The sequence below is a fragment of the Nymphaea colorata genome, chromosome 13 (genome assembly GCF_008831285.2).
Source record: "Nymphaea colorata isolate Beijing-Zhang1983 chromosome 13, ASM883128v2, whole genome shotgun sequence".
Classification (NCBI taxonomy): Eukaryota; Viridiplantae; Streptophyta; class Magnoliopsida; order Nymphaeales; family Nymphaeaceae; genus Nymphaea; species Nymphaea colorata.
In genome coordinates, this window is record NC_045150.1 from 7539785 (window position 1) to 7561595 (window position 21811).

At 37.7% G+C, this 21811-nt stretch overlaps 1 protein-coding gene across 1 annotated transcript; it reads right to left on the reverse strand.

Moving 5' to 3' along the window:
• Positions 1-20249: 20249 nt before the first annotated feature.
• Positions 20250-21717, reverse strand: LOC116266850 (uncharacterized). The gene has a single exon (XM_031648282.2). It carries the CDS (start codon positions 21519-21521, stop codon positions 20451-20453), a length of 1071 nt encoding a protein of 356 aa, XP_031504142.1. The 5' UTR covers positions 21522-21717; the 3' UTR covers positions 20250-20450.
• Between the last annotated feature and the right edge of the window lie 94 nt (positions 21718-21811).

Here is a 21811-nt window from a genome sequence, read left to right on the forward strand (position 1 = left end):
TGACCTTCCCTAGAACTTGAATAGATTCGTCGCCAATTTTGCCAAATTGATGGAATGGCGACGATTCAATGGATTCTGTGGACAATATTCTGTTTCTCACATCAAACGCCCTTGTATATATTGTTCTGTTTCTCACAGCAAATGCATTCACACACACACACACACACGTATATATATATAATTTTGACTTTTCATTCATAAAGATGGAAAGCCAAAGCGTTCAATGAAGCTCGTGCTTTCTCTTTCGTTGCGTGTTTGTATTAATGTAAGCCGCAAGATAGGTGATCATTTTAAAGTAAAATATCAACTAGAAGAAAAAAATCAGGATTAGAGATCACATGCATGCATTTAAAGAAAAGATTTTATTGTATTGTTTGCCCTAGCTGCACTAAGTGGATGATTCTTTTCGGGTGTAATTTAAATTATCAATCGCACTCATAGGGAACGTGCATTCCGGCGTTGCCCAACAAAATAATATAACCAGCGGCGAAGATGCTCCAGGGCAGGTGTTTCATCTTGAATGCGTAATTGAAGACAGATTGTCCCATGAGACATTGTGTCTCACGGTATATAGTAAGAATAAATTTAAAGCATTTTAAGGCAAACCATAGTAAGACAATGCATCTGATCAGATGGTTTGTCTCATCACTCTTGCAAACAATGACATGGAGGAATACCTTTTTGCTTTATTTTATTTGGTTGGTTTGTTCCAACTCCAATATCGGCAAGCCATAGCATTAATAACTACTAAGTAAACTAAAAGGATTATAGAAATTTATTTCACATGGAAAACAAGAATCTTCTGATAATGAATCCCAATCTGTTCGGTCTTGTTCTATGATCTGGTTCGAACTTGCAGTCCAAATAATCCTGTATGTCCATGACATGTCTGTCCTTAATGGAAGAAGGTATTTTGAATGTAGAACACATGGGTCCGCTGTGTCGTATCGGTATCTTGTAGGCGAAATGCCAAGGACGGATGCTTTGTGAAACATCAAATACGGCTCATCTTAGGGGCATCTGGCAATAGGAACACTGATACAGTGTTATTAGTGTTCTACGAATCTGTACTCCCAAACATTCCATCAATAGAAATACAGTTTTATGAAGCATTTGTGTTAGTGTTCCTCATGTTGCCAAACACTCGATCCGTTAATTAGTTTGCTTTTGTTCTTTTCATTGGTTGAGTTTTAAGAATAAAATTAAAACCAAATGCATTTTAAGGCTTCCTTCTGAAACCACATTGCCACTCTAGGAGTTGTTTGGTAGCAACGACACTCTATGAATATCCCACGAATCTGCTGCAGTGATTGAGAAGTTTTAATGTTCCATGAATTTGACCAAAGATTCATGAAACTGTTACATAGTGTCCCCACTGCCAAACGGCTCTTAAGGCTGTCTTAATGCACATTATTGCAATAAAATATAAGCCTGCTGATGCCCTAGCAAGCGAAATCTGCCACCATCTACTTCTCTCTCTCTAAATAAATAACTGCGTTACATTTCCGAGTTCATATTTAACATGGAAAAGTATATGTAATTTTAGGCCTAAGATAGGATCATCCACGTTCTCTAAGGTTATAATATTATATCCTTGATCAAGATCTACGAGTATTATTCGAATATATTATGGCTATCTGTTACATCATATATACGGAACAACACCATCTTTACTTGGAGATCTACGAGTCATTTGCCTACACGAATTTCATTAAATAAGATTAGGATTTGATCTCCAAAATGGTACCTAGAGAACTTTTCCTATAAAATAGTTCACTAAGATCATTGGATAATGCAATGAGTTAGTTGACTTGGCCCAAATTACTTCCTTGTATACGACTCTTTGATTAATACGTGTGTGTGTGTGTGTGTGCATGTAAAGACTAGATCAAGACGACTATATATACAATACAAGTTAGGATATGTAGTTTAGCTTTGTATATCTCCTTAGATTTTTTGACAATCACTTGTAGAAGATCCCACCCTCCATATTTTCTACCAAAGGCTGAGCTTGGGAGCAGCTATTAGTATAAAAGGCACCATTATTAAACAAATAATTAAATGGTGTGCCTTTAATGTTTCTATTGCAAAATCTTTTTTTAAACAATTCAAATAATTTCTAAATGATGCACGTAATTTTTTTTTTTTGAAAGAAATTTTTAAACACATATTTTGGAAGTGTGAAAAAGACCACCAAAAACACACCCAAAAAAAAACATCAAATGGCTTACAATGCTTGTTCTAGAAAACAATAATTTATTAAAAGAAGATTCGAATCAATGACTTGTGAAAGAAAACATTAAATTCATCTAAATATCAAATTAAACAGTAAAGCAAGAACAATTATCATTTAATATGAGGCACAGAAGAAGACAGCAAAACTTAAGAACCGTCCTTCGTCGGTTACACAAGTCAGATCTAGAAATCAATATTGCGATGTACGCAGCTTAGAAAGCATGGTGTGGCTGAGCTTGTGACATGCAAGGCCATCCACCTATGACTACGAGCGATGAAGACAGGCATCGTGAACATTGAAAGGCATTGAAAGCTATCGATATCGTCGATTGGACTTGTTGATCATTTATTGCACTCTTGATGGTGTATGTCTCTTTTTCTTAGGAAATTTGTCTAAATATAAAGGAATCTTGATCATGCACAGAATAGTGGAAATTAATTAGCTATAAAGTGATATTTCATCCTTAGAACTACTGCCCTTGAATTTAAAACAAGTAGTATAAAGAGGGTACTTAAAACCGATGCAAAAGCTACTCGGGATATTGTCATTCACATATTTAAAAGCTATATATATATATGTGTGTGTATATATATATATATATATAACATTGACGTATCTGGCTCCGCCACTGCTTCATATCCTTATAAATGCAGGTTCTATGATGCATTGAACTCTGCGCATGCACACCCAAATAAGTGCATGCGGTCCTGAGGAGCTAGCACTTTGAACGTTAATATGCTTTTAATCTTCATACAGTTGAACATTGCTATCGGAAGGCGCCTGTTACACTCGTCTGCTTTCATGGAGGTACTGCTCAACCGGGCCTTAAGTAAGTCGTCTGTAATGGTTAAAATATATTGTCACTAAAGAAGTTAACATCTGATCCAGATAAAGCTCGAATCTAGTTATTTCATTGCTCGTTTTGCAAAATAAAAAATTTAAAAACATGCTTTTACGTGTACTTGTGTGTGCATGCATGCATGGATTTACATGTATATGGCATAATTATGTGCACTTGTACATGGCGCAGGATCAGAAATTTTCATAAAAAGGGCCAAATTATAATTTCAAAATTTTAAGAAGGGCCAAAATATATATAAGATAAATATTTTTTTTTTAAAATTTAGTTGTAAATAAAAAAAAATTAAGGAGGGGACAAGCCCTTACCAGCCCCACGTTGGCTTCAGTCCTGGCTTCGAGGAGTGTAATATAATTGGCGAGACGTTGGCTTCAGTCCTGGCTTCGAGGAGTGTAATATAATTGGCGAGTTTGTGCCTGCCGTAATTACAGTAATTTCCTTAGATCGTAAATGGTGGGATTTGTGATACTCAAATGGGTATCCACCTGAGCCTGAACTTGCAAAATTAATCTACAACACATGCACTTTATGTTATTAATATGTTTTTTTTTTTTTCACTTAGTACACATGCACAGTACATAATTGTTAAGATTGAGAAAGGTATATCTACACGTACATCTATGAGTCCATTTCTTAAAGCTTCATATCGTGTTTTTCGGACAGGTGCCAAACTTTTGCCGACTATTGCGAAATGAAGACTTCACATCAAATCAAATCATGTTAAAACACGTCAAGTTTTAAATTATTTTCCAATTCCATGCAACGACGATTGGAATTGGTTTTTTCTTTGCACAACAATGAAAAGCAATACTGCTGCCATTCAATTTGACTGATTATTTAACCAGGCGTGTGGATCTTCCTTTTTTGGACTGCTCTTTGTTAAGAAAGATTTGCGGAGTGCAGTAGAATTTCAAAAATGTTAAAAATAAGGCCATTCATTTCCATCAAGATTTGATGTAACATTTTGATTGGTAAGGATTATATATATATATAGAAAGAGAGAGAGATTCTTAAAACAATTGCCATTACAAGTGAAGTCAAAAGTTATTTCAAGCTCTATAAAGGGGGTGATTTTTTTAATTGACAAAGATAAAGTCTGGATCTAAATCAAACCATGAAATTTATCTTTGAATCCAAAGGTTTTTCTTATAGTTAGATGCTGACGTCGGCCTCTACTTTGCATGATTTCTTAATGAAGTGCATGTAACACGATTACACTGCACAAAAATGAACGTCAATTTGGAATATCGACGACCAACATGAAATATTCGTTTTTCCAATTGCTTCATCGTCTTCTTATTATTTTATGAAAATTAATGACACGCTATTTCTTTTAAAAGGGTTAGGCAACCTAACCCAAATTATTTATCATGTTAGATAATTTCATCGCATTGTATAATCATAGAGCTTTTAAGATCAGCGCCTTAATTAAAACCAATAGAGGATATATTAGAATATGGCCGCAAGATTATTTGATTGTTAGTGCAGATCGCAATAAATAAGCCGCGTTGAAGATGCCTTATCGTGGGAGAAATAAGTTTTTAAAAGAGATGTTCTTCCTGCAAGATGACTACGGCCTTGACTTATGGGCAACTGACACTAAACCAGCTAGCTCTGGACTTAAGCGATGAACATGCATTCTGAAACAAATTAATTGAATCATTGATTTGTTACTTAGAGTTAACATAACTTATGCCAATTGGAGACACTTGAATATATGTCTCTCTTGTCTCGTTTTTGACTTTTCATTCTTATTCAAGATGCGTATCGTTTCATTGGCTAAATTTTTAAAAACAGTATCAAATAATTTGTCAATAGCAATAACGCAGCTACGAATTAGTGAGAACACAGACTCTCTCTCTCTCTCTCTCTCTCTTTCTTTCTCTCTCTTATTTGTCTGATTTTTTTTACAAAGTATTCAAAATAAGAAAACTTTTTCCATTACTCCAGTTTCAAATATTTCTTGTTATATTTGTAATTGCTTTTTTTCTTTCTTTTCTTGTTAGGCAGAGAAATCTGGATTTGGGTAGACCTAATCAGAATCCACGTTTTCATTTAACATATGCTGATACACGTATATTTGGATTCCATTTTAAAATCACCTGTTATCTGGATCATGTTCTGATATATGGATCTATATAATGAACTTATCATTCTCATATCCATGTCTTAAGTTCATATATATTGGGATGGGTTCCATAGTCGATACTTAACCAGTGGAAAGCCCAAGTTACATGTTCGTGGAGGCAACCATGGATGAAAAACGTCTAACAAACAATCTAAGGCCCGCACTGATTAATAGTAAAACGGAAAAAGGTTATTTCTAAATCAAATGAAGTTTGCTTATATATATATATATATTATAGTACAGGAGAATAAATACTAGCCCATAGTTGTTGCCAGAATTGTGGCCAACAAGGCTTTAGATTGGACCCATGTCTACCGAGGTCCAACATGTAAATTCAATGTTTTAGATTGGGCTCTGTAGAGCATATCTCCGCCCCTGATCTAGAGATTTAGGTTTCATTATAGGAACGTGAGGAACGTCTCGTTTTTAGTTTTTCTACAACTGTCGATGCTGAGCATATACAGGAGGTAATCATATGGAAGGTGTTGATGAATTTGGACAAGCTAAAACATATATATGAGGAGTCGATTTGGATCACAGACATACTGACAACAGAGAAGGAAGGTCTTCATACGAGATCTGATTCATCTGCAACTTTAAAATCAAGTGCTAACTGAGTCAGGTTAGCAGTAAAGGACGATGCCCATTGACTAACTAGCAGGAATGTACAAGGAGCTAGCTTAGCTTAGCTCGAGTTGGGCTGGAGTGACATATTACTCAGCTGAAACTCAATTCGAGCTTCATGAGGCAGGTCGAACTCAATCTTGACCTACTTAAGCTCGTGTCTCGTGTCATTACACGTGCTTAAATAGGTCAAGATTGAGTTCGACCTGCCTCATGAAGCTCGAGTTGAGTTTGAGCTGAGTAATATGTAACTCGAGCTAAGCTAAGCTAGCTCCTTGTACATTCCTGCTAGTTAGTCAATGGGCATCGTCCTTTACTGCTAACCTGACTCAGTTAGCACTTGATTTTAGAGTTGCAGATGAATCAGATCTCGTATGAAGACCTTCCTTCTCTGTTGTCAGTATGTCTGTGATCCAAATCGACTCCTCATATATATGTTTTAGCTTGTCCAAATTCATCAACACCTTCCATATGATTACCTCCTGTATATGCTCAGTATCGATGGTTGTAAAAAAACTCAAAACGAGACATTCCTCAAATTCCTATAATGAGGTGGAATTCAGAACAAAAAGAAACCTTCTCCGGATCAAGGGAGGAGATATGCCCCAAGCCCAATCTAAAACTTTGAATTTACATGTTGAACCTCGGTGGACATGGGTCCCGTTATATGGGTAGCCCCACTAGACCTGAGTGACTGGCCGAAAGGCAATTGAAAATAGGTTAAATATTTCGTCCTACGAAAAAAAAAAAAAAAATCTATCTCTACCTATGCTCCAAATACAAGGATGTTGGGGGTAGAACGGCACAAGATAAGAATACCTCTTCATTTGGGTCAAAGATGACCTGCGGTGTTTCATGTTGGTGAAGATTGGCCAACAGAAAAGGCTTGAGCCAAGTCAAATTTAAACAAGTGGAGCTCTTGTAACTTGAACTAGACTTGTTTATAACTTAAGTTTTAACTGTCCGGTTCAGATTTACATTGTAGGGTTTGAGTTAGGGTGGATTCCTTTGGGTCTGCCTGCTGTTGTTCCGGATCTAAAGCAGGGAACGTCTGAACTGGATGCAGGTTGAATCTGGCCTTACACGGTACACGCATTGTCTTATACATTATATTAGTAGGCCCGTGACATTGTCTTATACCTCGGGAAAAAGGGTAGTGACCGAAGAATGAAAGTTTTAACCTCGAAAAAACGCAAAAAAGGGATAAGTTAAATGGCTGTTTAAAACTTTTAAAAGTGCATTTTTTTGAAAGAAACATTAAAAACAAAACACATTTTTTTTTCACTTTTTTCATTTTTTCAGTTTTTTTAAAGTCAAACATTTCATTTTTTATTTTTTATTTGTTGCAAATCTACTTATCTTGTGATGTTTGTGTTATTAGTTTCTCACTTATTTTATTTTATTTTTATTTTTTAAAATTTTTCAAAATTTACCATATTTTTCTTTTTTTTTCAAGCTTTCCGTATTATACCCGAGAAAACCTCGCCGTTTAAAACTCTACGACGTTATTTGTGACTATGGTTTTAACTGGGGTTGCAGATGGTTCACATTTTTTTTGAAGGCTTTCTCGATTTCTATTGCATTTGATAAGACTTTTAATTTATTTCTCAGGATCCAATCTAATAGTTGACCTACCACTATGTCTGAAAATAGATGGCATGTTGCAAAAATTGAGTATTATAACTTGGGTTCGCAGCTCAGTATTTAACTGCAGATCAAGAGGTCACCGGTTCGAACCCGATTGGGCCGTGCAGTGCTTTAAACATTTGTTTTCTTATCTAATTCCTTTATTCTTTTTCCAAGACACTTTCGGTAGTAGACTTGCTATGAATCTTCACATTGGTTGTGCTGCCTTCTTCATGATATCACACAACACTTTTGAAATGTGTTTTCGTCGCGTTTAATATGTTGCCTTCGTTTTTCCTTTTTCCCATCGCCTCCAATCACAGATGATTTTATCATTGATCTTTTGCCACATCAACAAAAAAATGCCATACCGGATTGTTCACGTACATGATCAAATCCATGTATTTCAAATCTAAAGTAATCAAACACCCCCTTATAGGATAGCAACGACCATGTGGATATTCTGACCAACTACTTTTTTTGTGAACCTGGTAAAATGTGCCATACATGAAATGCCACAAATAGCACAATGGAGGGCCTCTCAAGAAGGTAATTTTAACACTTCATGCAGATATATAATAATATCTCACCTTACACAAATACTTCTAGGGCAATTGTGCCAAGGACCTTTGTAATGCCATTATAGGCAATCGTGCTAAATACCTTTTATAATGCATCTTCATAAATTAGAAGTACTCCAAACAGCAAAACATATTTGCATAACATATAAGACTCATATTTAAATAGAAGCATAAAAAAATAAGTTATCATCAAATCACCTGAATGAATGACAAATACATCGACATGCATTCATATTGATGTTTCAAACGAAAGTCTTTCCTGTCAAAACATGCCAAAATTTAAAATTGTTACTTACTGTGAGGATTTTCCAATTTGGCGCTAGCTGTAAAAATTTAGTGTAATTATAGAAAAAGGGAAAAGAGATGAAAATAGAAGCCTCCAAAATTCTATCATGTGCATCTGAATAACGATATACGGAGGACAGCCTCCAACTATAACATGATGCATCTGCAGACAGGAGAGGAGCCACAAGGTTTTTTGGAGGCTAAATTTGTACAGAGGATGAACAATATTTTTCACAAAGATAGGCCAAATTTACATTTTTAAAACATAAGTATAAAGGGGACATGGCCCCTGCCAGCCCCCTTCCCTCCGCCCCTGTCTGCAAAACTCAAAAACTTAATCTAAAATATCAACATGATGCATATGTTTATCAGAAGAAAATGTTAGTTACGTTGAAATGTCACATTACCTAACCATAAATCACAAAATATGTTAGAGCTTAGTTCAATAGAAACGAAAAGGGATTTTCAACTGGCTTCTCGTTAAAGTCCATTTAAATATCCAGAATGCACATAGGTCACATTTGATCACCGCGGATCTGAGATCTATAGTGATCTGTTGGTCTCAGATCACCATGTTTTGACCTACCAATCGGATCTCATATCCCCAATTTTTACATTACAACATGGATTTGAGATCCATGTTAGGGGTGGATGTTAAAACTGTGGATTTTATTTATTGTGGGTTCCAAATCCCCATGGATCTAAGATCTGTGGGGGAGCCAATGCAACCATAAGGAATTAATGGAATGTTCCCAAAAACATGAATGGCAGGGCCTATAGTGTCCTGTTGATTTTTTAGGTACCAAATGAAAGATGCATCTGGTTCACCTAAATGAAACATGAATGGCTAAGTGCATGTCCAAAGCTAAAATGAGTTCTATATTTTATGAATATTGGAAAATACTGATGATTAACCTCAAAAAAAAAAAAAAGCACATGCACTCTGCACTCTGCAACATGCACCCTCGCTCATATTAAACTCTAGCATTTACTATGTTTTATGGACAATCATAATGTTTGGTGGCATCAATTCCTTCAATAATGAACTAGTCTCACCAAAATAAGCATGAGCTAGAAAAGAAACATAATGAACCTGCTTAAGTAGTGGTGAAGCCAGGAAAATTGGTTGGGAGGGTCACTCGTTCAGAAATACTCATATAAAGGCTATGTTCCACGAAAAGCAAAGTGGTAAAACACACTCATTTTGCAAATTTTCTTGTTTCTCTTGAATGCAAAACTATTCAAAATGAGGATGTAATTGATTAAGGTTACCCAGCATTTCATAAGGGAATGCACATGGATTTCACATCAATTGTAGGATTGAGGTTTTGAGAAGAACCCGTGTGTGAGGGACCGACGGCAAGAGGATGTAACTGGGTAACGTTATGCAACAAGTGACAAGAGAATGAGCACATTAGCATATGCAAGCGAACCTGGTTATATGTGGCATAGTGGTACACGATTTTTTGTGCAACAGTATAGTTGATAACTAAAATTCCCTTAGTGAAAACCTTTTGTAAAGACAAAAATTGAAAATGGAAAAAAGTAAAAAGACTATAGAGGACATTTCTTTTGTAATAAATTATCAAAATGCCCTTTCTTCCTTTACTGCACATAGTGCGCATGGTGTGCCCGGTGCACGTAAGTTTCTCTCATATGCAAGTAATTGCAATGCATGGTCCTAATATAGCACAGTCCTAAACATTCAGATGTTTTTTTTGTGGCGGGGAATTAGTTTAATTTGTATTAAGTTGCCAGGAGCCTCTTCCTTCAAAATTTCTTCTTCTTCTTCTTCTTCTTTGTTGTACTTTGGACACCATCTGGCAATATTGAGAATAGAACTCCATTGAGGGGATCACTGTATCTGTGACTATGATTGAATATTATAAGTCTGCCCCTCCTACCAAACTTTAATGCCCAGGGCACCTTCGCACCCACCACTTCTAGATGCACAAGGGAAAAGCAGGTATTTGTTAAAACATGGTATCACCAATCCCTGAAACAATTCAGAAGTGATCAAGGAATGCTAGACGGCCAAATCTTTTAGTTCTGGTTTTCGAGTAAAGTCAAACAACAAAATAATTTGAAAGAAGACAATGTCAAAGGTCAAGAGATGACAGAGTGTTTTTGTTAGTTGAAGGAAAATGCAGAGAAAGTTGGAGAGCTGTTAAAGACAATGTAACCAAAAGGACCAAAACTATGTATCTCACTTTTTCACCCCAATAAATACTTAAAGACAACAGATGTTTACCATATGAAGCTCATCGATTACAATAATTCCAACTTCCGAAAGTCGACTTTCTTCTAATAATCTATTTATTAGAGAGTTTGCCTTCTCAATTATACATACTGCAATAGATGTATCTTTAGGAAGTGTTCCACCACCTTGGCTCCCATAAAATCTGCAAACATGCATGTTCATTGGCTGAAGGAGTGATTCCAAATGTTCAGGAGGAAGAAGAGGTAAGAAACTATTCAATGCTTTGTCACTGACCTCAATAGTCTAACTCTACAGAGATAAAATACCTTTTCAGCACAAATTAATACATAACATAAGGTAGGACAAGCAGTGCAATCTTTCCAGTGGATAATACTTGACGAAGCATTAGGATTTCTGTAAACAAACTCTTTCCTACACTGAAATGCCAAGTAACTTCAGAAACATAGGCTTAAAATATCATAGATGAAAACTGATGTAGCTTAAGGTAACACAAGCAATAAATTAGATGACACAATAAATTCTTTGGTGGATATGTTAGTATGATTTTAGAGGATCTTGAGTAAAAAGTACAAAATGGATGCCAAATAAGGTACTGGGTGTCTTTGTTTCTAAAACTAACTTGGAAAGCCACATGAAATGGCAATAAATAACCTCTTGGTAATTGTTGCACCTATGTATGACTTTACTCCATAAATCTTCTTTAGAAGAATTGGGACACCCGGATGTTTCATGAGCATCATCGGTACCTATCATGGTAGGGTTTTTGCTAGAGCTACCACCCTGCAGAATAATTGTAAAAGTTATAATCACTTCATTTAAAAAATAAAGAGTAAATAATCTAGAAGCCTACCATAAGCTCTTTAGGACAGCTTGAGCACTGTTTCATAGACTGCTCATTTGATTGAGAAATTATGCCATTTACACATCCAAAATCTATTTCAGGAGTGAAACCACTAGAAGTCTCAATTTGGCTTGACTTTTCTCTATCTCTGATGCGATGCATTGCTTCTTCTTATTTGTGCTCCAGTTGACAATGAATAATGAAGGTTTAACATTCCGTTTGGACCGTAGTGCTCTCTGTCTTTCATGCATTGTATCTTTTGTGAGAGAATGTTGTTCCAGTTGATTTATCGTAGAAGAAATTCCACTGTGACAAATATTCACAGAAAATAACTGCTCCCTCAATTGATAAACCTCTGGAAACTCATGATTAATGAATAGCTGGCTCGAAGAAATCGTATCAACTGATTTTCCACTGAAATCACTAACTCTACCAGCCTTCACAGCTAAAACAAGGCGCATCCTAGAATCACACATTTTTTGCAGCCTTTGTCCTTCCATTTTGTGAAAGTTACCCCATATGGTTAATTCAACACTTCGCCCTGACATGTCCTTCAACTGAAGAGTTCTTTTATCTGTTTTTGTACCATTTTTTCGCATTATGGTAGAGGAAGGATGCACATAGACCTAAAGTTAAAGTTAAACTGCTGCCTAGGAATAGAACTGTCTTCGCCTAAGCATGGCTCTATTGTTAAAGTTGACTCCAAAATGATTTCTTATTCACTATTAAGGTGATTGAAGTTCTTTTGAGCTGACTTTATACTTCCCTTGGATATCAAGTACATCTTACCTACATTGATCCTATCATAAAACTGATCCACCACCAAATTGAAGCAAGTAACATGAATTTCCCCACCACCAGAGTCTAGTATATCAAAAGAAAAAAGTTTGCCATCTCCTGTGGGATTGTTGTATCGCCAAAGCTCACCTTCTGATGTGACTCTTGCTTTAACTGTCCATCTTCCCTGACATGGGTTTAACGCAACAATTGGAATAATTCGAGCATAAGCTTCATTTTTAACAATAGGCCCTCTATTGACATATGATGGTTCCCTCGCCATAGCAATAACATCTTTTGTCAAATTCACAGACATGTCTCAAATGCACAAAAGAAAGGAGTCATAAAAAAGAAAAAGAAAAAAAGACTACAAAAACACAAACATGCAGAGACAAGTAGATGAGGACTTGAAGAGAGAAACAGGGGAACAAAGTTCATGGAAGACAGAGCGGGCTCTCTTCTTTCTTCCGTTAAAAGGGAAGACAGAGAGGCTCATATCGGGTGGCGGGATGGATGGCGGGTGGCGGGAGAGAAAGGTGATGATGGGTGATAGGTGATGAGACAGAATGTGACAAAAAGGATGCAAAGTGCTTTAGATGTCAAAACCATATTTGGATCGTCCTTGTTTCAGATACATACTAGATTTGATTTTCAATGCTGATCATCTGATCATAAATCATGCGTGGGGAGAGGATGGCCAAGCGAGTGAACTCTAGAAGGCAAGTTTGGCAAGTAAATCTTGTACTTCAGTATTGTCATTTTCAATTCTCAGGATGTAGTTATGTAGATAAGATATTACACTTCATAGTCCTCTTACTTTCCCTAGATTCATTTTGAATTCTGATCTTCAATCTCCAGATTAAAAGATACATCTTTCTTTGTCTCATGAATTCTGATCCTCAAATGTTGCATCCAGTTTCTGAGATTAAATTAGATGTTCAAACATGACATATGACTAAGCAATTGGGTATAAAATATCCACAATGATTTGGATGTTTACTCATCAAAACATGTGAATCCTCTCATTCAAATCCACCCGGACCAGTGACGGTAATCACTGGGCTCTCCCTCCTCAATAACCAGAACCTATGCAAATTTGTCTAAGCAGGTCACCTAGTGGAATTTTAGTTTTGCAAGATTATCAAAGGCATATCTACAAGTCGGAAGGTACAATTCCAGAGTTTTGGTAACATATGTGAATTTTTACAGCAAAAAATAAATAAAATGTCATTTATTGAAATCAGATCCAGATCATGCTTATATGTAGATTTGGATGCAAATTTCAGATCTGAATTTAAGGGTGATCATTAGAATGTAAATGGGTTATCGTGTGGGGTTTGAGGGTTTCATCGTTTTCTATTTCACTAGATGACTTAGATCTCTAATTCATTTTGCTTGTTTGAGATTCCATCTGTTTAAAATCTGTCTAGAGGGGCATATGTAGTTGGTCGGGTCGACAAGTTTGTGGATGTCCGGTTGTTAGTTTAATTCTTGTAAGTGCCAATACTTTCGACTATAAGCACTCTAATTAACAAATGTCTCGCTCCCCACCCAGGTCTCAAGCAGTCCTACATTGTAGAGGTAGGTAAAAGGGGAGAGGAGCTTGTGCCCCATGTTTTTTTGAACATTTGCTTGTGTGAGAAGTGATGATGACACCAATAAAATACAATTTTCAGGAAACATGGTGTGATTATATCTGGTGTTTGATTGTTGGATTTGGAAACAAAATTAATAATCCTACCATTTTTTCTTGAATAATAACACAATGTTTGTGTTTGCATGACACCATCAAAAACGTTGTTTTTTTTTGGTGAAAATATAGGTTTTAATTAGTTTTTAAAACCCAGTTTGTATGTTTGAATGACAATATCAAAATGATGTTTCTGCAAAAAGATTTTATTCCTAATCTTATGAAAAAGTTGTCTCAAAACTTGGTTTTTCAATGACATAGTTTTTAACCTTCATCTAAATAAAGCACATTTTAGAGGCAAAGCAGTATTTTGCCTTCTAGAAAGCATTTAAGAGTGTCAACCAAGCAAGCCCGATGTTCTTTTTAATATGTGTCTTGACAACTAAATGTTCTTCTTTATTTTCATTTTAACATTTTCAAATACTTTTATGTTATATACATAGTGCCCCTTTGAAAATAGAAATCTCTCTCTAATTTTTTATCCAGCTCCGCCACCATATACATGTCACCTTATTTGAAAATTTGAATTTGAAATTTTTTTGTGGTTCATTGGCCTTTGCAGTCATGGGCAGAGACAAAATTTTTTTATGTGGCAGACTGAATTAAAGCTTTTAAATTTTAACAAAGGCCGAAATATCATTTTTCAAAATGTTTATACCGAACAAGTGAAATTTTTTAAAATTTACATATAATTTTTTTTTAAAAAATTGAGGTGGGGCTAGGGAGCAAACGGCCCTACGTTGGCTCCTTCCCTCTTTGCATTACATCCAACTCTTGAAAATGTATTAGCCATATGTGTCTACATCCATTTAACTAAATAAGACGAGAAAAACGTGTGCCTCATTGAGGTCTGGGATATGCTCTAGAAATGGCCCTTACTAATATATTATATTTATTTAATTACTGCAAATTCCATTTGGAAGTAGCTATTCCCATTCAGTTCACATAATATCGATGCAGATACATAAATCTAAGTTGGATGATGCAGATGTATTGATCTCGCTAATGTTCTTTGGACAAAATTCCACTATTTTCTGTTTGGGGTTTCTCAAAAAACATTGGCAAGAGATGGAAGCACAATCCATGAATTACCAATAAGAAAAAAATATCTAATATTTTCATGTTGTTGTAAGCGCATCTAAGTTTTTCTATGGCTAATAAGAAGGACCCAAAGGACTATTTTTTAGAACTTGATTGCCAAATTAGCTTAAAATTACCATTCTGTTTTCCAGAAAATAGCATGAAAAATATGTCTGATTTTGTTAATACATTTTAGTTTTCTTGCAGAAAAACCACAAATACATTAATAAAAAGTACTGTCACATAATTATCTTAAATATTCACAGAAACATATAATTTACTTGGAATAAATACATCACATATTAATGTTGTCGGATATAGTGAAGAAAGCTAACTCAACACAATTATCTAATAATTTGTTTTTCAAGAAGGTATATATTTTGGTCGTTTATGACCAACCTAAGCTTAAGTGGTCAATAACTTAAGATTAAGTGATTATTTTTAACTTAGCTAACAATACTAAAAGGTTAGTATGTTTTTCATTAGTACCAATTCATTAGCTGCGCTTTTCGAAATTCGTCTTACTTTTTTTTCTTGATTCTCCAATGAAAGATATTTCAATATAAAAAATAAATGTGCTAAAGCTTGGAGTTCCTTTCAATTTATCAAAGGACATGCTCAAAAGACATCGGACTTGGGTTCGTCAGCAGGTTGGGATGAAGACCAATCTGTTGGCCAAACAAAAAACTGCATCAACGCTCATGTTGTTGAGTTGGTTCATAAGGACTTAGTTATAAGAACTGAGAAATGGTAACTGCACAACCATCCAGGTACTTGGGTAGGATCAACGACGAAAAGATTTTGTAGGTTTAATGTTTGGAGGAGTGTAGGTAATGTGCGGTTACTTAATGTTCTGTTCCTCTAGACGAGAAGATGGACTCATTGAGAATCAACTACGCAAACAGAAAACAAGATATTCCGAATGAATAGTGAAAGAACAGACACCATACAATCGCTTCTTGAAGTTGTTAGGGTATGCTCGGAACAGAGAAAGTTTCTGCTCATTTTTAAAATGTTTTTAGTTCCGCCAGAAAATTTGACTGTTGGGATACCAATTCAATAACTCTTTAATGCGGCACCTATGTATAAAAACAATGGCTGCTGGGGCACTAATATTTCAAATTTTAGACCTTTAAATGGTGAAAATATGTAAATATTTTAAAAACAATTTGCATGGGCACGTTGCTTGTCCATACTTTAGTTTAGAGGAAAATTACAAAATCGAAAGGTCCTCAAGTCGAAAGAAACTAAAATTAAAAACAAAATCATCCAAAACCATATCATCGATCGTTGAAATTTTTTGGAAGAATTGGTTAAAAGCAAGAGCAATAGGTGGGGGCCTATCGGCGCAGTCGGTGCCTGTGATGAAGGTGGCGGGGAACCGGAAATCCGCCCACCCGGGCGGCTGCGGAACCCAAAAATGGAAAAATTTTGCGGCACCCACAGAAGAGCAATGCGGAGGAAGCAAGGGCGCATGGGTCGACGTCCCCCATGTTCCTCCCTCCCCGAACACCGACGGCCCAATTTGCGGACTCTCAAAGCATCCACGTGGATGACCACTCAACTCATTCAGATGTCTTAAAATGCATGCTAAATTTATTTATTAGCAACTGGAAATATACAAACCCTATGAAAGAAAAGCGGCAAGGTATGTAGTTCCTAGCCGTAGGCGACTTTAATCACTAAAAGTGCTCATTACTTAGTTTGTCTAGGCATTCACAATCGCTTGTCCCTTGAGAAGCCCGTGGGAGTTGCGCTTCTGGGGTTGCTTATTGCTTTCTTTTGAGCCTTCGTTACAAAATAAATCATTGTACAGGTAACCAAGCTAAGGTTCCACCCATATGATTATTTTCAAGCCGCCCCAAGTAGAACCAAAGCCCTCCCCCGTTTCCCCGCCCCTGAGAGGAGCATGACCATTCTCAAGTCTTCTCACATTTAAACGAACGACAAGTATGCATATCGGCTTAAAACTCCTATATCATGGAATATCATCGAAGAGCAGGAGAAAAATGGCTGCCTATATTTTTTACTGCTTAAACTTTACGTCGAATCGTCCTTTTTTGCTTCTCCTTTGCAAAAAAGTTTGACTTGTCCTCGTCTCCATTTCAAAGTTACCTCCCTGGCCTCCTCCGGCCGGTGCTCCGCCCGGTACGGCACTAACGGCGTCATTTTCTCTCGCAGTCATTTGTGGCTATTCCTGTAATCTGAGACTGTAAGGGTTTTCAACCCGTCGCCCATCGGAGCACCACTCGGTTGGTTCATTCCCTCTTCACGCTCTTTCTGCTCTCTCCGTCGGTGTCTCTTCCTTGGCTCCCTTTCTGTGAAACCCTAGCTTTACTGGAATACACAGTACGTTGGTTTCTCTAATGGCGCCGGAGGAACAGTTAGAAGCAATAAGGTTCCGTTGGTTTCCTTCATTACCCCACCCTTTTCACATTTCTTCTGAGATTCGGGGATTTCTGTTTTGTTCCATGCTTTTTCGTTTCTTTTTCTGATTTTAGTTGGTCTTGTTGCTGAAGGGTGCAAAAGTCTTGACGGTTGGTGCTGGAGGCATCGGTTGTGAGCTTCTTAAGACGGTTGCTGTCTCGGGGTTACGAGATGTTCATACGGTAAACTTCCTTTTTTTTTCCACCCTGAGATTTGTCTGGGTAGTTTTTTGTGCTTTCTATTTAGTGGGTTTTGGGTTTTTTTTTTTCGGTTCTACTTCTCTTGCGTCTTGAATTTTTAAAGTACGCGTGGTTGAATTTTCATGAGAAGAATGGTGTCCACAACTCGGCGGGTTCATTCTCATAATGTGATTCTGATTATCGTAGGGATCTCACTCTTCTATTTTAAAGTGACGGAGGACATGCATTTATTCTTTTATTTTGTTTTTTTTTTCCCTTGGATTTAAAGCTTGTCTTTTTGCAGATTGGTATGGACACCATCGAAGTGAGTAACTTGAACCGACAGTTTCTGTTCCGCAAATGGCTAAAGTAAGTCTCTGATTTTACTGAGTCTAAGTCTCTGATTTTACTGAGTCACTAACTAATTTACTAATACGCGTGATTCTTAATCTTCGCATGCTGAATAATGCTCTTCCTTGTCTTGAAAAGGTCGCGAGAGAAGCGGTTTTGAAATTCAAGCCTGACATAAGTATTACAGCATATCATTCTAATGTCAAGGATCCGGACTTCAATGTGGATTTCTTCAAGCAGTTTAATGTAGTTTTGAATGGTGTAGACAACTTAGATGCTCGTCGGCATGTTAACCGACTCTGTTTGGCTGCTGATGTCCCTTTGGTTGAAAGTGGAACGACAGGGTTTCTAGGACAGGTGATGGACTGTTTATCTGGTCTCTTGGTTTGAAGTTCCTACATCTGTAACTGAGATTATGTTTTTCAATGACACATGCTTTTTAATCTTCATTCTTCTCTGGGACTTATGTTGATCCATTCCCTCAGTTGCACATGCTGGGTGCGCTCAACAAAAACTGGATGTTTTATCTTTTTCCTTTTCTTTTTGTCATCAAATGTAACATAATGAGAGGAAAAATGTGCATGGGTAGAGGCCTATAGCAATATGAGGGAAAAGAAGGGACAAGATTATTGCATCTAGCTTTTAATGTTTTGCATAGATTTGTGGTTCATATTGCAACAAGTTGAGAGTTGGTCATGCAACCTGAGAGCTTCCCATCAATAATCTATATGGTTCCTCTACATTAACGGTATCGTTGGACCTTTTCTAGTAATCAGTCTATTTAGTTTGCAGGTTGTTTAAACTATGGTAAATCTTGAATCTTGATACATTTCAAATGATAACATGATTAGCTATACCCAAGGGCATACATCCATGTGTAGTAATACCCGCAAACGTTTTAGGCTCTTCCTGCTAGCAGAGAGGTCAAAATATCGCATGAACTGGGTCAACAAGTTGGTTGTATGCCAGTGTCTTGTTCTTTTCTTCATGATTATGTTAAGCACGTTCGTGAAAATCCTCTTAGAAATTAGCATAGCCTGCACTATGGACACGATTGGCAAAAGCAGGTCCCCAGATGAAATTAGGGTTTTCATTCCCATAGATGGAACAATCTCCAACTAGCTATATATTTCGAGAATGACATTTCTCTGCAGGCAATAACAACAAGCATGCACCAAAGGAGGGTGCGGTATTTTTGAATTTTTCGCAAAGTAATGGACATTTTAGCATTTTTTTAATTTTTTCTTTTTTCACAATCCCTCTTTATCCTTCTAAATAGTTACTTTTGTATTTTAATAAAATTATTTTGGCCACTGCACACCCCTTTAAACTATTCATGCTCGTATTATGAGCGACATCGGCTGCGTATTTGCCAAGTGCATATCGGCCACAAGCTGAAACGACGCTGACCAATAAAGGATATGGAACCATAATATTTTTTCTGTTTTATTGTATATTGTAAACTCCGGGGCAACTGACCTTGAAGAGACACTTGGCGTATTTTTTCTTAATGATAAGATAAAATACGCCTGCTCATTCATAATATTATATAAATTATTTATTGACTTATTTTTAAATTGAAAAATGATATATATTGTGCTAGAGAACAAAACGGATAGATACGGCAGCGATACAGCACTCTATTTATTTGTCTTATGCCAAGCAACACCAACCACATTTTGCTATACATTCAACATTACTAAAAACGAATAGGGTTAACAATTGGTACATGGCCCTACGAGCTAGGGATGAACAATGACATTAAAGGTCCACTAGTGAATGAGTTTGAGTTGAGGCATTTGCTTAATGAGTTGAGTTTGAGTTCATAATTAAACTCATTCAAATAATCGAGTTAAGTTCGAGCTCAACACGTAACTGCCAAGTCGAGCTCGAACCTTAATCAAGTGGATATATTCAAACGAGATTACGAGTTCATCGAGCCTTAATTGAATCGAGCTTGAGCTCAACGCATGACGATGAATATCAATTCTATTTAAACGAGTTTGTCGAACCTTAATCGAGTCAAGCTCAACATGTAATGATGAATATCAATTTTATTCAAACGAGTTTATCGAGCCTTAATCAAGTAGAGCTGGAGCTGCTTCTGTCGAGCTATTCTCAAACTTAAGGTTTCATTAGTCGAGCCAAGCTTGAGCTGCTTGAGCTGACTGAACTTGAGCTCTACTAAGCTTGTGTTCACCCCTATTACAAGCGGCCTTCGAATGTTGGAAAAGACGGATCGCAATGTGAACTTGCTTGATCGCTCAAGTTTGTTGGTCGCTCGATAGATGATCGAGCTCATCAGCACGCTAATTGAATGAACTTGAGCTGTGGCATGGCCGACTGATACACATACCGGGCATCTAATGTAACATTATATGAAGAAGCCAACATGGATTGCAATCACGATCTAATGCTCCAAAAAGAGATGGGGAAATACATATAGGACGCATCCACAAATGAAGTAACCCATTGAGCACCAAACAATCCACACCAGAAAACATATTGATATTGTAATGACTTACTATCCGTCTATCCCCATCATCTAATGGCACACGGGGCACATAATCAGCCCGTTCTCGTTGCACCGTGTGCACCTTACAAACACCTCCTTCTCGTCCACGACCTTGCAACTCCCACTGCAATCCAAACAAGGAATGAACCTCAAGTCTCCGCAGGCCTCACAAGCCTCGCCGGAATTCTCACCCTTTGGGCCGACGGTGTCCAGCATCTCCCCAAGTTTCCCCCTTTCGTTGAGGTCTACCATCTCCTCCACGCCACCAACGTACCTCCCTTTGATGAACAGCCTCGGCACGAAGACTCCCTCGCCTAGCAGTTCCCTCAACTCCGTTAGATAGTCCTGGTGAAGCGATACGTCTCGCTCGTCCACCGTCACCCGGTACCCCTCCATCACCGACTTGGCTCGCTTGCAGTCCTCAAAAGTCCGCCGGACGCCCCGAAGTGTTGTCGTGTACAAGACGACTTTGTCGGCACCGGTCGGAGGGCACTTCTCCGGCAGACCCTCCAGAGGGTCCCTCTTTCGGCGGGGGAATCTTGGCATCGAGTTATCGTCCTTGTTCCTTTGTAGCCGGTCCATAACGATAAAGTAGTTGTCCTTAAGCTTGCCGGCTTGGGTGGAGTCCAGGATTGGCTTCGCCGCCGAAGAGACGGCATTTTGGCTTGTGGGTTGTGGAGGTTTAGGCTCAGGCTTCTGTGTGAGCTTAGCATCCAGCTCCTCGAGTGTGTGGAAGGACTGCTTCTTGCTGATCGGCTGCGTCTTCTCTTCTGCCGGGGACTCTCCAGGACGTTTCTCGGTTTCCGGGCCGGGTTGGGCTTTAGGCTTTTGGTCAAGTGTAGGCTTCAGGTCTTCTAGTGCTTTACTCACCTCTGACCATGAGTGAGGAGCATCGGGTGCGAGTTCAAAGGTGTTGAGCTTTTCTAATAGAGGCTTCGGCACTTCCATTCCCTTGCCTGATTTTGGTTGCAGATGTTGCTGCTGCTGCTGTTGCTTCAGCCATGGCTCTTCTATGGACTCAAGGTTAAACAGGGCTAGGCTTGCGCCTGTTGGACGGTAAACGTCCATTGGCTCGACATGTTTCGAGGAAACGCAGCCCATCTTTGGGGTGAAGGAAAGAGTTGCAGGCAAGGAATGAATGTGCTCGGAATCTGCTTATGACATAATGTTTCGAGATGGCTTATCTCTAAGAGAATGGCAGGTGGGCCGTGAATTTATGAACGGCACATGTCAAGGCGACGTGTGTGATGTAGAGCTGAACAGGTGGCCGGACTGGGTTGGTTCAACTTGCAATTTGCTGTTCACGGGAGAAACATGTGGTTTGTGCTTAATATGGGCCGAGAGATCTTTATATGCAAGGCAGCCATTAGTCAAGTAGTTATCTTGGCTGT